The sequence below is a fragment of the Oryx dammah genome, unplaced genomic scaffold (assembly GCF_014754425.2).
Source record: "Oryx dammah isolate SB20612 unplaced genomic scaffold, SCBI_Odam_1.1 HiC_scaffold_24, whole genome shotgun sequence".
NCBI lineage: Eukaryota > Metazoa > Chordata > Mammalia > Artiodactyla > Bovidae > Oryx > Oryx dammah.
This window is the reverse complement of record NW_024070208.1, coordinates 25756304-25772082: the sequence shown is the minus strand read 5'-3', so window position 1 is coordinate 25772082 and position 15779 is coordinate 25756304. Positions and strand designations below refer to the sequence as shown.

General features: G+C 40.6%; 1 protein-coding gene across 8 annotated transcripts in view; it reads left to right on the top strand.

The window, feature by feature from the left end:
• The window catches only part of NBEA (neurobeachin), a 672618-nt gene extending 661938 nt beyond the window's left edge, over positions 1-10680 (top strand). For 6 of the 8 annotated variants that reach the window (XM_040267082.1, XM_040267084.1, XM_040267081.1 and 3 more), the window contains 4 exons: positions 3654-3755; positions 5500-5696; positions 6852-7003; positions 8815-10680. In XM_040267082.1, coding sequence (XP_040123016.1) covers positions 3654-3755; positions 5500-5696; positions 6852-7003; positions 8815-8905 — 542 coding nt within the window. In that variant the 3' untranslated portion in view covers positions 8906-10680. The remainder of the gene's footprint in view (positions 1-3653; positions 3756-5499; positions 5697-6851; positions 7004-8814) is intronic. The other 2 variants (XM_040267085.1, XM_040267083.1) reach the window with 1 other exon arrangement.
• Positions 10681-15779: the final 5099 nt, after the last annotated feature.

Genomic DNA, 15779 nt, shown 5'->3' with positions numbered 1-15779 from the left:
TAATGAAAAATAAAACATTTTAAAATTTTTAAATCAGAGGTAAGCCTTGGAAAATCTTACTTCCTCATAGAAAATGTATTACATACTTAAGGAATATGTTTACTATTTTTATACATTTTTTACATTTCCTGCAATAGAACTAGATTGCTTTTTACTTTTTCTGTGGCATATAGGGGAAAGGTTTATAAAACTATATAAATTTTATTAAATATATAATTGTAAGATGTTTAATTCATCAGTCTCTCCAAGATAAAATAATCACTTAGAAAAATTAAGAATGATATTACACATAAAATCTTGTTAGTAATTAATCCTCATTTTGCCAGGGAACTTAGGTCATCTTTGAAGCATAAATTTAGAATCAAATGACAGACTAACATGGGCTTTTAGCTTCCCCTCCCACTCACCATCTAGGTAAGAAATGTCTCAAACACAAAATGGAAGCTGATGGATGTGAGGAAACTCACAGAAAACAGTGAGCAGTTCCTAGGGAGACAGACCAGTGGGTCTGAAGGAGGAGATATTGGCAGATGGAAAGAGTATTGAGTACCTTGCTGGGTAGGGTGCTTTCATTATGCACTTTCTTCACAGAATTCTCCATGCATGGCCTCTTGAAGCCTTCCCTCCTGCCACATGGGGCAGGAATCAGAGCACTGCCCAGGGCTGGATCATTGCCAGGGGAGTGGCTGACCCAGGAGGTGGGCACAAGCTCCAGCCCTCAGACATTCACTTCCTCCACCTCCCCTTCACAGTGAGGGGATTGCGGCCCAGGAAGCATAGGGCACCTCTCTGAGAGACGAGATGGAGGAGAGGGTTCAGGCGAGTTCACAGAGAAAAACAGGCTAGCACGCAGGATCTCAGGCGGCATAAAGGAAAGATCACAGGCCCAACAACCAGATGAAGCAGAGTGAACAGGAGAGAAACACAGAACTTTCTTAAAAGTCTTAATATTTTCTAAGGTATGAGAAAGGGGACATTAAAGCCACTGGTAATGGTCTATATTTTTAAGTTGGGGGTGAGTAGGGGTGAGTACAAGGTAATTCATTTTATTCTCTTAACCTTTTTATATATATATATATATGCTATAAATATTTAATATATAATTAATGTTTTTAATCTAAAAGCAAATGAAAATACACACAGTTTTGTGGAAGCTGCCAAATTGAATTTTTTAATTATCAATAAAAAATAGTCTACAATAATATTCTTCAAAGTTAACTAATACACTGACCCCTTTTAAAAAGTACAAAATTATTACTAACCCCCCAAAAATCTATGACTCTAAGGAATGTGTTCTTGGACCCCTTGAATCTAGTTTGAGAAACATTGACTTAATTAGCTCATCTTAATCTTTAAGTGCATTTCAACTTTTAATTGCCACAATATAGATTTTTGATGCTGGAGAGAGATTTCATCTTTATAACTGGTTAAAATTTTAGAGTATCATCAAAATTTAAATCTGAAATTTAAAAGTTTTCATAGAACTTTTCAGTCTCAAGAAAATAGCCACAGATCCCAGGATACACAGACCATAATTTGATAAATACCAAGAATTCTGGAAGAGTTGCGGTCACAAGGCCAAGTTACAACATGACTTCTCAAGCAGAAAAAGTAATGGTCAAGTGATACTGACAACTTAACATGAAATAATGATATTTTTATATATGCACAAAGGCTTATTTATGTGTAATACTTGCTCTTTGCTGAAATTATATTGTAGAATCAACTGAACAATACATCCAAGATGAATAACAAAATCATACAAGTCTGCTGGAACTATTTAATAATTAAATTGGCAAAATAAGGCATTAATAAAGTGTGACGTTGTTAATGAAAAGTGGAAATAGTTGGATATTACAAGGCATTGATAAATATTTGTTGGATCTGACATGAATAGGCAGATGTTAATTGTTAATAAGCATTTCATGTCTCTCTTCCTGATCACCCTGCCTTCAACAGAGTTTCACTTCAGAGTCTGTTGGGTCCTCATATCCTATCCTGTACAGCTGACTCTGGCTTTCTTTTCCCGTGTACCAAAGCAGCCACTCCAAACTGTACCCAGGGTGGCAGCATACCCGATGCACCTTCCAAAATTCCTCTCTGAATTTCTGTTGTTTCCTTTTCCTCCACAGTTTTGCACCAAGACTGTAGCAATCCCTCATTTCCATCTCAAAAGTGGCTTCTGCGAATGACTCCCAGCAAGACATCGCTGGGCAAGAAGCCCTCTCAGTTTTGCTGGTCCTTCTCACAGTCTTTCATGCATGCAGTTTATTCACCAATATTCTGCTTTTCTCTCCATTCATTTGTGGATTTTTTTATTTCTTTTTTCTTTTTTTTTAATCCCATTTCCCTGTGCACCCACGTTTGTTCTTCACACTTACCATTGTTGAGTGCCTCCAGTGGTCAACCTGTGGAAGATGTGCCATGGTTGTTTGATGTGTTCTAAGCAATTCCAGGTTATAACTTATGTCTTTTTTATACTCCCAACCCCTAACCCGCTGAGAAGACCTGTCACTTAGAAGGCATGCACTCAGTACAGAGGGCAAAGCACTTGGCAGTCAGAATGCTGATGCAGACAATTCAGCTGCACTTTCTTGGCTAGGATCGTACCAGTAAAGTCAGATGGAGAATTAAGATGATCATCTGATTGTCTCTTCTTTCCTTTACTACTTTCCATTCCCATCTGCAAAAAAATCAAAGAACCACAGCCTGTTTTGTTGAAGATCTTAAGGAACATTTTTAAAGGGGTAAGAGCAAGGGTTGCAAAATTACCTAGCTCTGGGTTCAGTTCCAACACTTGCTCCTATATGAACTTGTGTAAGTTGAATAACCTTTCAAAGTTTTGGAGTTCTATAAAATAGAAACAATAATTGTACCTACCTCCTATGTTTTGGCAAGCTTGATTTCTATTTCTTCACATTAATCAGGAAGAAAAAAAAAGTATTTCTCACCACTATCATGATGTTATAAGTACATCACATTTGTTGACTTAGCTGTCATCTAAACATCCTGAGTCAAAGCTATGGTTTTTCCAGTAGTCATGTATGGATGTGAGAGCTGAGCCATAAGAAGAATTAATGCTTTCAAACTCTGGTGCTGGAGAAGACTCTTTTGAGAGTCCCTTGGACTGCAAGGAGATCCAACCAGTCTATCCTAAAAGAAATCAGCCCTGAATATTCGTTGGAAGGACTGATGCCGAAGCTGAAGCTCCAGTACTTTGGCTGTAATGTGTAGAGCCAACTCATTGGAAAAGACTCTGATGCTGGGAAAGACTGACGGCAGGAGAAGGGGGCAACAGAGGATGAGATGGTTGGATGGCATCATCAACTCAATGGACATGAGTTTGAGCACGCTCTGGGAGACAGTGAAAGGGAAGCCTGGCGTGCTGCAGTCCATGGGGTCACAAAGAGGTGGACACGACTGAGTAACTGAACAATAGCAAAAGCTTCCTGTGTAGTAGGCACAGTAGGTTTCCCCATTTTGCAGATGAGGAAAAAGCAGATTAAGTAACTGCCTCGTGGTCACACAGCTATTTATAGTAAATGCCCTTACTAAACGTTAATGATTGTTATTTTTAAGTGTTCGATTTAATGATAGAGCCCTTCATTCCTGCTATTGGTCCGTAGACACTCACTGCCGTCGTTCCCTTCCAGGTGACTATCCTGCTCCAAGAGCTGTCCTCACGGGCCATGACCATGAAGTTGTCTGCGTTTCTGTCTGTGCAGAACTTGGACTTGTTATCAGTGGTGCTAAAGGTCAGAAGACATTTCTTTCATTTTAGGTCTTTAAAAACTGTACTGTTTTCACAAGTTAACATGATTTATGATTTATTTCCTTGAGGAGGCTCTCCGTAGACAAATGCAATCCCTAGGTTCTTTGCAGCTGTTTAGTTTTATTAATATTTGCTAGTACTAATATAAGATAGATGTAAAATTTTATGAAGTACTTTGTGGTTACCAGCATTCTAGCCAGAACACTGGTAAATCAAACTGCAGCACACGCATCTGATGCAGTCATTACAAATCACATTCAGAAGCCAAGGGGGAGAGAGCCGTGATCAAGGGGATCAAGGGGGGCTCAGGCGGTTCACCAGACATAGCCCTGGGTCCACCCCGCTCCGCTAGTCCTTTCTTCTCACGGTTGGGTAGGTGGGAGAGGAAATATGATGACTTAGTTCTTTTGGCTTTTTATGGAGGAAGTACTGCTTCGGGAGAAGTCAGGAAACTTCGATTCTAATTCTGGCTCAGATACTAATTCTCCATGGAAGGCTCTGGGGCAGGAAGGAACCTAATGCTTAAGAGAAACTGAAAGAAAACCAGAGGGGCTGAGTGTGGTGAAGACACCACGGAGGTAAGGAGACAGAAGGCTGAAGAGGCGGGAGACCCGAGGCACAAGGATTTGCAGTTTGTGTTTGTTTTGAACATAGTAGAAAACCATTGAAGGTTTTTAGCAAGATGATGAGATGATCAGATTTTGTTTCTAGGACCTTATTCTGACTGTTTATACATAGAGGATATGATGTCTGAACATAGGGACACTTAGCTTTTTTATTTAAGAGTAAATAACCCAGGGAGGAATACAAAAATAAGTGACTTTTAATGTCTGTTTTAGTAATAATATGTGTAATATCATTCTATTCTACAAAGCAAAAAAAAAAAAGAAAAGGAAAACACAAGCCACATAATACACATAGGGAAAAAATAGTAACTTTCTATAGATGATGGTTGATATTACAAGTGTCACTTGTTTTAAACAATATGTATCTACTGAAACAATTGATTGAAAAATAGGAATAAAATTCATACACAGTTTTATGGAGTATTTCTAAAGGATATGGGGGATAGGTAATACCAAACCATATTAACCAATTATTTTTATGAACTTGGCAAGTGAATATTTTATCTCAGTGCTCTTTCTGCCTGAGGCAGGGGAGAGAAACAGTTGAAGCAAAATAAATCATTCCCCATACTACTTTTACACCCTCATTCTTCATTTATTTGAAACAATGTTCCTACAGTCTGAATTACTTGATTAATTTTCTCAATTTTGCCTTTTACATTTTATATATAGACTATAGAAAAGGTACATTGATAGTAATGTATCTTTATTTGGCACAATGTTAAAATTTTGATGATACTAAAGAAATTTAGCAACTGTTTTGATAATTCTCCCAAAGTTTCTAAAGAAAAATTTTCTAAACACATGAGAACACTTGTGGGACATACAGTCTGTCTTATTCTCATGTAATGTATGGACTGTATCCTGTTTTAATGAATATTATCCAGTGAAGGAAAAGAGCAAGTATTTACCTAGATGAAAAGTTTGGAAGACACGTGTGTGTCACATAACAGTTGTCTGTTGATACCTAACATCAGTGCTTGGCTCTTGCCAGCATAGTTTCTTTTCTACCTCTTCCTACAAACCTGAGTGTATAGTCAGGTGCCAGTTGCGGGTTTGTGAGAGTAATATGAGTGGCCGTTGCTGTTCTCTATTCTGCAGAGGGCCCTTGCCTCGTCCACACAATCACTGGAGATTTGCTCAGAGCCCTCGAAGGACCAGAAAACTGCTTGTTTCCACGCTTGATTTCTGTTTCCAGTGAAGGCCACTGTATCATCTACTATGAACGAGGGCGATTCAGCAATTTCAGCATCAACGGAAAACTTTTGGCTCAAATGGAGATCAACGATTCAACACGGGTAAATCTGCATGTTGAGTCTAACTAGGGACTGAGCCAAGAGATTAAAGATTGACTCTTTTGCATTCAGTGACTCGGAGTAGAAATTCTCGGGTATCCAGGTAAATGTGTACTGGTTTATAAAAACATATAAATCCATATTGATGATGCTTTGAACAAAGCCAGGGTTCATTTAATCTCAAGTAGTTAACTCAGTGAATTAGACTTTGAAGGTGACAGCTGTTGTTTGATTAGAGGTAAGACCCTTAAGGGGGGGGGGGGCGGGGTGGGTGCTTCCCTGATAGCTCAGTTGGTAAAGAATCTGCTTGCAATGCAGGAGACCCCAGTTCAATTCCTAGGTTGGGAAGATCCACTGGAGAAAGGGTAGACCCACTCCAGTATTCTTGGGCTTCCCTTGTGGCTCAGCTGGGAAAGAATCCACCTGTAATGAAGGAGACCTGGGTTCGATCCCTGAGTTGGGAAGATCCCCTGGAGAGGGGAAAGACTACCCACTCCAGTATTCTGGCCTGAAGAATTTCAGGGACAGTTATAGTCCGTGGGATCGCAAAGAGTTGACAGGACTGAGAGACTTCCACTCACTCCCTCACTAGACCCCTAAGGAGATTTTTCTTAAACTCCCCTGACAAAAAGCTATTCCTACACTGCACTCTCCTGACCTTAAAAGTGAGTTTATTGTCATAGAAACTTATCTTTTGAACCCTGTACCAAAATTACATACTGAATTGCCCATCACTCAGAAATGAATTAGAATTTCTGGTTTATCATTATTAAAAAGAGTTTTGAAATGTGTTCTGCAATTTGTTCTAAAAAGTCTTGACATTGTTAATATTCAGAACTTAACAAACATCATGTTACTTAATTCTCAAGTTCTTTCTGGACTAGATTGGTAATATTCTTTTTGAAACTTCTGTTACTTTGTAACCTAAATTGGTTTTAAAGGATCCTTTAAGTAAGACTTACTTTGATGACTTACTTACTTCCCACATTGGGAAGTCTATGGGTTAGACTTTAGAAAACTTGGACAAATGGCTAAAAGTAGATAATAACAAGGGACCTGTGTAAGTGCCTTTCAGTAGTGGTCATTTGGGAAAGTGCCTTTCCCACTGGTCATTTGGGAAACACTGAAAGAAATGGTTGCTTTTCTACTTGTCTGAAGGCCATTCTCCTGAGTAGTGATGGGCAGAACCTGGTGACCGGAGGGGACAATGGTGTGGTGGAGGTCTGGCAGGCCTGTGACTTCAAGCAGCTGTACATTTACCCTGGCTGTGATGCTGGCATTAGAGCAATGGATTTATCCCATGACCAGAGGTGAGCCATGTCGGGGAGAAATGTAATCACTCAAGAGTTGTCATTGAAAGTTCTTTAGATTTTACCAAGGGTGAAACGTGCAATGGAAAATACTCCAGCATCCAGATGGAAGAAAGAGTATTGTTGAAAAGGGCAGATTGAGGAGAGGAGTAAGTACTTTAGGAAAGGATTCTGGTAAGAAGGAAACAGGAAGAGAATAAGGGGAAAAAAGAAAGAAATGAGTCTGGAGAAAAACAGATTCATCTAGATACTTCCCAAAACGTAGAGTTATCCCCACCAACTTCTCTGTTCTCAGATCTTTACCTGGTCTCGGACAGGCCTGCCTGGCTTCCATAATGTGAAAGACACACATTTTTTTAGCAGAGCCTTGGCTTGAGGCATGGGTCTAGCTAAATGCAGCCAAATGCAAAGTGCAGACTACAGCTGGCCTCTGTTTTACAAATACAAGGCACTGGTTACTTGGAACAGTCTCTACCTCCCATTTGCTTATTCATACATTTCTCATTTATGTTATTTTGTGGTATTTTATGTATTGCCCTAAGATACTATAATCTTTATTTGGAAAGAATCAATAAGAGTGTTAACAAAGTAATATAGTTTTCTGTTAGTCCTCAGTTTGCAATAGGACTTTGTTATTTCCTAAAATTTGCCTTTGCATTTATTATAAAGTGAAATGAATATTTGGAATGTAAAGCCTAAATTTTCTAAATTTAAAAAATGAAACTATATAATATTAATATGGTAAATAATTTCTCATTTTTGCTATATATCTAACAGAAATAAGAAAAGTTTATTAAGCAACTCATTTCAACTATGTATATATGTATTCTTTATGAGTATTGGTTTTAAAATAGTAAGAATATTAAGATTTACATGATAAAGTATCTTCACACTATCATAAAATGATACTGAAGTCATCAAGAAAAGCGAAAAAATTTAAGTTAGTTTGGGGATATTTGATCTGCAGCTCAACCTCTTTTTTAAGAAAATTTAAGCAGAGTCCATATTCATGAAAAATGGGAGTGGTTTACTGTGTGTAATTATTTGTATATAGATTCATGTTTCTAAAGTATTTGAAATAATTTGTGGTGTTAAGTATTTCAAGATCCCCCCTGGTATTCTTATCCATTCATGTATTCATGTTGCAAACATTTGCTGCCACCATCATATATTAAGGACTGTGTACAGTCTGGAGGATATAAATCAAGACCACTAATCCCAAAGAGCTCCAATAATCATAATAAATACATATGAGGGAGGCAGGAGCACAGGAACAGGAAAAGGAAGTGATTAGCTCTTCTCGAGGGGTGCGGAGGGCACGAAAGGCTTTGTGAAATACTCATCCTCTCATATACTGTCTAGTAGATGAGAGCACACAGACAAAGCTGCATTCGTGTTAGCATCTCCCAGGAGGAGTGAAGAAAGATACTAACCAAGTTTCTATTTTTTTTTCAAGCTCATCCCTAATTTCAGTTATTCTTGATGTTTTATAATGCCCCTGATATGTTCAAACAGTAGTACATGCACATGAGTTACAAACTGACATAAACATACAGTGAAGATGCTGTCCTCAAAAAGGTGCTTATCTGATGAGCTGTGGGATCAAGTTGATAACACTTGGCCCAGCAGTCCAGGTGTTTGTTGGATTGAGTCAACTTCTCTCAGGAGAACCAAGAATAAATTTTAATCCTGTCTCAGGGCACACAAAACAAAAACTTGGTGAATTTTGAGATCATGCTATTGTTTAGTGTAAAGTAGAACCATGTCAGTGATTTTGTGTCTTTTCTTAACTACTGTCTCTGCTTTTCCAGGACTCTGATCACTGGCATGGCTTCTGGTAGCATTGTAGCTTTTAATATAGATTTTAATCGGTGGCATTATGAGCATCAGAACAGATATTGAAGACAAATGAAGAACCAAAAGCCAAGTTAAAGCTGAGAGCACAAGTGCTGCATGGAAAGGCAATATCTCTGGTGGAAAAAAAACTCGTCTGCATCGACCTCCGTTTGTACATTCCATCACACCCAGCAATAGCTGTACATTGTAGTCAGCAGCCATTTTACTTTGTGTGTTTTTTCACGACTGAACACCAGCTGCTACCAGGCAAGCTTATATCATGTAAATTATATGAATTAGGAGATGTTTTGGTAATTATTTCATATATTGTTGTTTATTGAGAAAAGGTGGTAGGACGTGTCACAAGAGACTTTTGACAATTCTGAGGAACCTTGTGTCCAGTTGTTACAAAGTTTAAGCTTTGAACCTAACCTGCATCCCATTTCCAGCCTCTTTTCAAGCTGAGAAGAAAAAAAAAAACCACGTTTGATACTTTGTACATCAGATGCATCTTATTTAAAGGGATACTTTTGTAAAAGTAAAACCTTGTATAAAGAACAAAACGTTTCTTAATTTTATTGTGGAGTTACAACTTGCATGTTCTTTAATCCCTATGTCTTGATGGAACAGGCGCACTGACAGTAGGGAATAGTAAGATCTGTCCAAGGACACAGTTTGTATGAAAAGATTGAATTTGGGCTCAATCGATAATTTTTCACATTTTCACCAAAATATAGTTTGCACTTTTTAATCTGAATTCCATCCCTCTACGTGAAATTTGCTCATAAAGCATTTGGATACTAAGCCATTATTTGCCATTTTTTGGTACTTTATACAAAGAAAATTCAGCCCTACCCTTCATAATTTGAAGACACAGCAGAAAGGGGGCTTAGGGATGAGGTCCTGGTTTTATTGTATAAATAGGAATCCCGATTGTTAGTTCCTTAGTGATGACTTCCCAACTCCTGGACAACTCTTCCGGACTCATCCTGCTGGCTTAGCGTGTGTACATTAGGGGAGGAGATCTGATGCTAACTCTTTTTTTTTTTTTTTTGCTGTTTTTTAATTTTTCTCTCTCTTTGGTTCTTGAATAGCTTAGTTTCTTTAATAAATAAGTCAGACTTTATTATAACAATAACTGAAGTTATTCTTTTAGGTTCTTGTGAAATTCTCACCTAAAGCCACATTCTTAGCCTAAGGCACTTCATCTTTTATGATATAAAATGACGCTATCAAATGATTTTCCATACATTGTACTGATCAAGTTATACACCCAGGGGTATATACACTTTATTCATGTTTCTTCTTTGTATATTTGGTGACCGTATCGTCATAGATGTACATATTGTGTCGGTAGGGCTATGAGGCATGTTACAGGAATGTAATTTTCTCAGAACTTACACTCACTTGCAGTCATTTATTTAAAAAGATAAAACAAGATAATGGGTTCTTTGTATTGGCACTTTGCACCAGAAACATATCATTATTTATTGATGTGATTACTTATTTGTTATCCACCTTGTACTAGTAAGTTTTAGCACTGAATTCCTTCTTCATTGTTGTTTGTATTTATGAGATTCTGAAATTCTGGGGAATTGGCGTAATGATTAAGTTATTCATCACCAGGCTGTAAGCAATATCTTGAGTTTGTAGCTTAGAATTGGGAGGATAATGAACATCTGGAAGACAAGTTCATTTCATCTTGAGATCATGGTGAAATATTTTGGATATATAAATTCCTTAAGCTATTGTAACCATGTTTTATTGCAAAGATGTAAAATATGCCAGATGTGTGTGAGTTGGAAATCAAAAAAAGAAAAATAAAATATGCAAAGAATTCACTGATTGTTCCACGTTTCATTGGACACTTCACTTACATGCATTCATTATATTGTCATACAAGTTTAAGAAATCAGTGTCACCTCATGTAAAGGCCTAGAGCATCTACAAACATGAAATAGAGACCTAATGATAGTCCATAATTCGCTGAAACTTGAGCTGCTTGGCTTGACCATCTGGCAGGGGTTTGGGGCACCAGCAACCCGAAGGAACCAGTTCTTGTTGTTTCTTCTGCACAATCGTTACTGACAGGGACGGTTCCAGGTATTTTTGCCACAAGTTTCTTTGCTAAACATCTTTTCCACGAACATTTTTGCTGTAACTAATTGTCCATAAGGTAATTTTGCTGTAAAAGATAAAATAATGGAAAATAGAAGAGGGGCATTAAGAAGGACATAATGAAACATGGACAATGAGTAACAAAAGTTTTTTAAAAAGTAATGGCAAAATACAAACACTTGAATACATTTAAAAAGTGTGTAGATTCATGGTGAGTGAAGTGAAGTCGCTCAGTCATGTCTGACTCTTTGCTACCCCCTGGACTGTAGCCTACCAGGCTCCTCCCTCCATGGGATACTCCAGGCAAGAGTACTGGAGTGGGTTGCCATTTCCTTCTCCAGGGGATCTTCCCGACCCAGAGATCGAACCCGGGTCTCCCGCATTCTAGGCAGACGCTTTAACCTCTGAGCCACCTGCTCAAATAACTGATTTTACTTTGGAGGCTGTACCTAAACACTTGTCTCCTAAGTCTATGTTCTGAGTATTTTGTACTTTTTTTTTTTTTTTTTTTGCTTGTTGATTTATTTCCTCATTCAGCATTGCACTTTTTCCATAAAGTGTCTTGCTTCATTAAAAGGTCCTGATGATCACTTTCAAATTCTAGGATGCATATTTGTCGCTGAGCTCTGTACTGGGTAGTGAAGGCCTTCTACACTGCTGTGTGCTCTACTGGTATGTTGTCACAGGTCCGCTGATAGAAGTTCCAGAGTTCCGTGGGAGACGGGAGTCCCAGTCTGCACCTTCCTTCTAGGCCCTTGGCCTCTTTCTCCTCCAACGTAATGTGTTTGAAAAGAAGAAATTTAACACTTGGGGGAAATCATCATCGACTGTCGTGATTCGTTTTCTGTGTATCAGACGGTCAGGTAGGTCATCTTTTACGACAAAATCGCCTTACGCCAGTTAATTATGCGGCATAATTATTTGCTGCAAAGACGTTGTCGCCAAAAAACGCGGGAGGCGGCCACAGCCGGCGGCCTTTCCCGTGAAGGTGCCGGCAATTTCCAAATGCCAGCAGTGCCCGAGGCTTTAAAAGAAGGACTATTCAAAGCCTTAAATTTCTACTCTCTGCCCACCTTCATCCCGTCGGAAGAAGCGATACCAACAGGGTTTTAAGAGCTCATATTCTGGGCATTTTCAACCAACGAAGGGCTGGGTCACGTCACTTGACTGCTCACTCTGGAAGTAAGTTTTTCGTTCTCTCGTCAGTTAAAATGGGGCTAATTGTCTCTGCGTTGGGGTGTTTTAAAGCCTAAGCCGAGCTTTGGTGAGGTGGCCGTCGCCTTCCACAGTCTAGGGGGCGCCTTTCATTTTCACCTGTTTGGCGTCGCTTTCCCTGTTTATCTGCTGTGGATTTTCTGGGGGTACCTCCTCCTCCCCTACTTATCATGTGACTCTTTAAAACTGGCACTCAACCCCTGGGACCTCATGGATCCATCCTGGTCCCACCACGTCACCCCCTTTTCTGTTGACTCCAGTGCTTGGTCAGGGGTAGGTTTACCAGTGACCTTCCCCAAAATGTGTGTTTGTTTGTTTGTTTTTTTAATAATTTTATTTGTTTGGTTTTGGCTGTGCTGGGTCTTGGTTGCTGCGTGGGCTTGTCTCTAGTCGCCGGGAGCAGGAGGCTCCTTCTCTAGTTGCGGGCTTCTCGTGCTGGTGCTTCTCCGGTTGCCAGCAGGGCCTCCAGGGCCCGCGAGCCTCCGGAGCCGTGGCAGGTGGGTTTAGAGATTGCGGTTCCAGAGCACAGGCTCAGTAGCTGTGGTGCATGGGATGTGGGATTCTTCCCGGCTCAGGGCTGGAACCTGTGTCTCCTGCCATCGGCAGGCGGGATCTTTACCACTGAGTCACCAGGGAAGCCCCTCACCAATTTTTTTTTCTTTGGTATTCTGAAGCTAGGGGGAGAGACGGACTGTCACCTACTAACCTGCCGCTGAGAAACCAGGGACTGCCAGCAGCCAGTTCTCCACTGTGTAGAGAAGGCACATGTGCAGTAGGGAATAACGCTGTGAAAGGATGCCAGAGCTGAACACTTGTCTGCCAGCCACGAGTCCCTGGGCACCCAACTTGCCCTCATTCTTAGAGGCGTCCCAATTCTGGACCTCTGCTTTAGTCAATAGACAATGAATACTACCCCCACCCCACCCCAAGTTGATCAAAGCTGTATTTTTCCGTGCTTGAGAACAAATCAAAGCGTCCTTAATTAATACAATTCCCTGCCCCTGGCTCTGCTTAGAAAAACGTGACAAATCCAAATTTGGTGGTAAAGCTGCATCTATTCGTAGCCTATGTATGACCCCACGATCTCATGTTTAGGTAAAGATCCAAAAGAAACCCCTACTTCCATCCATCAACAAGACATGGAAAAGAATGCTCTTGGCAGCTTTGTTCCTGGTAATCAAACATAGATGTTGACTTAAAAATCCCATCACAAGAGAGTGCAGACTCCATGTTGTATAAAGTACAAAGACTGATGAAACTGATACGTGCTTTCAGAAATCAGCATTGTGATTACTGGATGGGAGGTCGTGACTAATTAAAGGCCATGCAGGGGTTTCTGGGCTCTGGGCGTGTGTTGTAGAGTGCTGGACTCCTCCTCAGCCACGTGTTTCCTGCAGCTACATTCACTTTGTAAGCATTCACTGAGTGGTCCAGTAAAAATTTGTTTCCTTTTATGGTGAAAAAAAAGAAAAAATATATATACTTTTAAAAGTTAAAAGTGGAGACTTTTCCTGGTGGTCCAGGGGTTAAGATTTTGCCTTCCAATGCAGGGGGTACACGTTCAATCCCTGGTTGGGGATCTAAGATCCCCCATGCCTGGCGGCCAACAGGCAAAACATAAAACAGAAGCAATATTGTAAAAAAAAAAAAAAAAATTTAAATAAAGACTTTAAAAATGGTCCACATCAAAATAAAAAAATCTTAAAAAAATAAATAAAAGTGTATCCTGGCTCACACTGGCTATGACTGCTTTGAATTTGTCAGCCCCGAGCCAGTCCTGTCCTTAGCCAGCGCCCATGATCTTCACTTGCCCCTTTCTCCTGTGATTTTTAGGTCCGCTGTCTTGACTGTGCCATCTTGATGAGCACTTTTTTCTTCTGACAATGGCCTTGCCACCATGCCACCTCTTCCAGGAAGCCCCCATCCCCACGTAGCTGGTACCCATCTCTGTTCACAGGGCTGTTTGCACACACCTCTCCTTTTGCACCATCTCCCTGGATTCTCACTGACACACATCTCCCTTCCACTACGTGACAACTCAACTGCCAAGATTTTTCCTTTTGGTGTTGCAGGCATTCAGCACGTAGCCACATTGTCACTGTCATTTATGTGTCTGTCTTCCCCACCAGCCTGTGAACCGACATGCTAAGCCCTTGAAAATGTTGATGGAATGAATGAATAAGCCAATGAATAAGTAAATGCATGGGTCATGTGGAGGAAAAAAAATGATGACTTGGGTCTGAGCCCTTACTCTCCTGCTCGCTGACCTTGGGCAGGTAATGGAGACTCTCTGAGGCTCGGCTCTTCAGCTGTGCTGCATTTTCCCAAATCATAACGGGCTGCCTCTCCGTGAAGCATTCCCCCTGAGCAACGAAGCCCTCAGGCACCAGGTGGAGGGTGTTTATGACATGGCCAAAACTCACAGGAGCGGTTGCCTTGCGTGTGTTCTTGGATGGAATCTATGCTCTCTGTGGGAGAGACTGAGCCGGCAGCTTCCCGCCACCACCTGCAGACCTAAATCTGGATTCAGGTCTGTTTAGCACCTAGCAGGAAAGGAAGGATGCCCTTTGACTGAGTTCTGTTCTGCGATGCCCCTTCCTGATCACACAGAAACAGCTGCTGGGAAAGCCAGCTCCTTATTCTTATTCTTCCCTGAGTGATCATTCTTTTGGATGGTAAACTGTTTTCCCTGTTGGTGGTTAGAGCCAAAACCCTGGTAGGGACACCTGTGGTTAGAAACTCAGATGTCTCTGTACAGACTTCCCACGCCTCTGATGGCAAGAGATTCCCACAGAGATTATTCTGAAAGCAGAATATTATCAGAGATTATTCTGAAACCATCGTGTGAATGCACTGCTGAGCTGGTGCAAAAGACCCACTGCTAGAGGTTAAGTCCCGGGGAAAGTGGAAGCCTGGGTTGCCATCAGAAGCAGATAGGACAGCAGTGCCCCTGGCCCGGGAATGGCCCAGAGGCCCCCGGGCGCTCAGCACGTGCTAGTTCTCCCCGAGGCCGTCGTGGGTCTTAAAGTGTTTTGTTTCTGTGCTGGTGTGTCTTTTCTTCTGTATGAGAAAGTGGGAGACCTTTGGCTTCCTAATGAAGATGGAATAGTTGAAACGGCAGGCTGAGTGTGAGGATAATAACATTCACAAGAATGCATGTCCATATGCTGGGATTTAAAAACAGACAACAAGTTGAGCTTCCCTGCTGGTCCAGTGGTTAAGACCCCGCACTTCCACTGCAGGGGTCGCAGGTTTAATCCCAGGTCAGGAAGTTCTGCGTGCTGTGGCCAAAAAAAAAAAAAAATATATATATATATATATATATATAGCAAAAATTTAGAAAATAGAGGACAGTAAAAAGTCTGTCTAGTCAGAGCTATGGTTTTTCCAGTAGTCATGTATGGATGTTAGAGTTGGACTATAAAGAAAGCTGAGCGCCAAAGAATTGATGCTTTTGAACTGTGGTGTTGGAGAAGACTCTTGAGAGTCCCTTGGACTGCAAGGAGATCCAACCAGTCCATCCTAAAGGAGATCAGTCCTGAATATTCATTGGAAGGACTGATGTTGAAGCTGAAACTCCAATACTTTGGCCACCTGATGCAAAAAG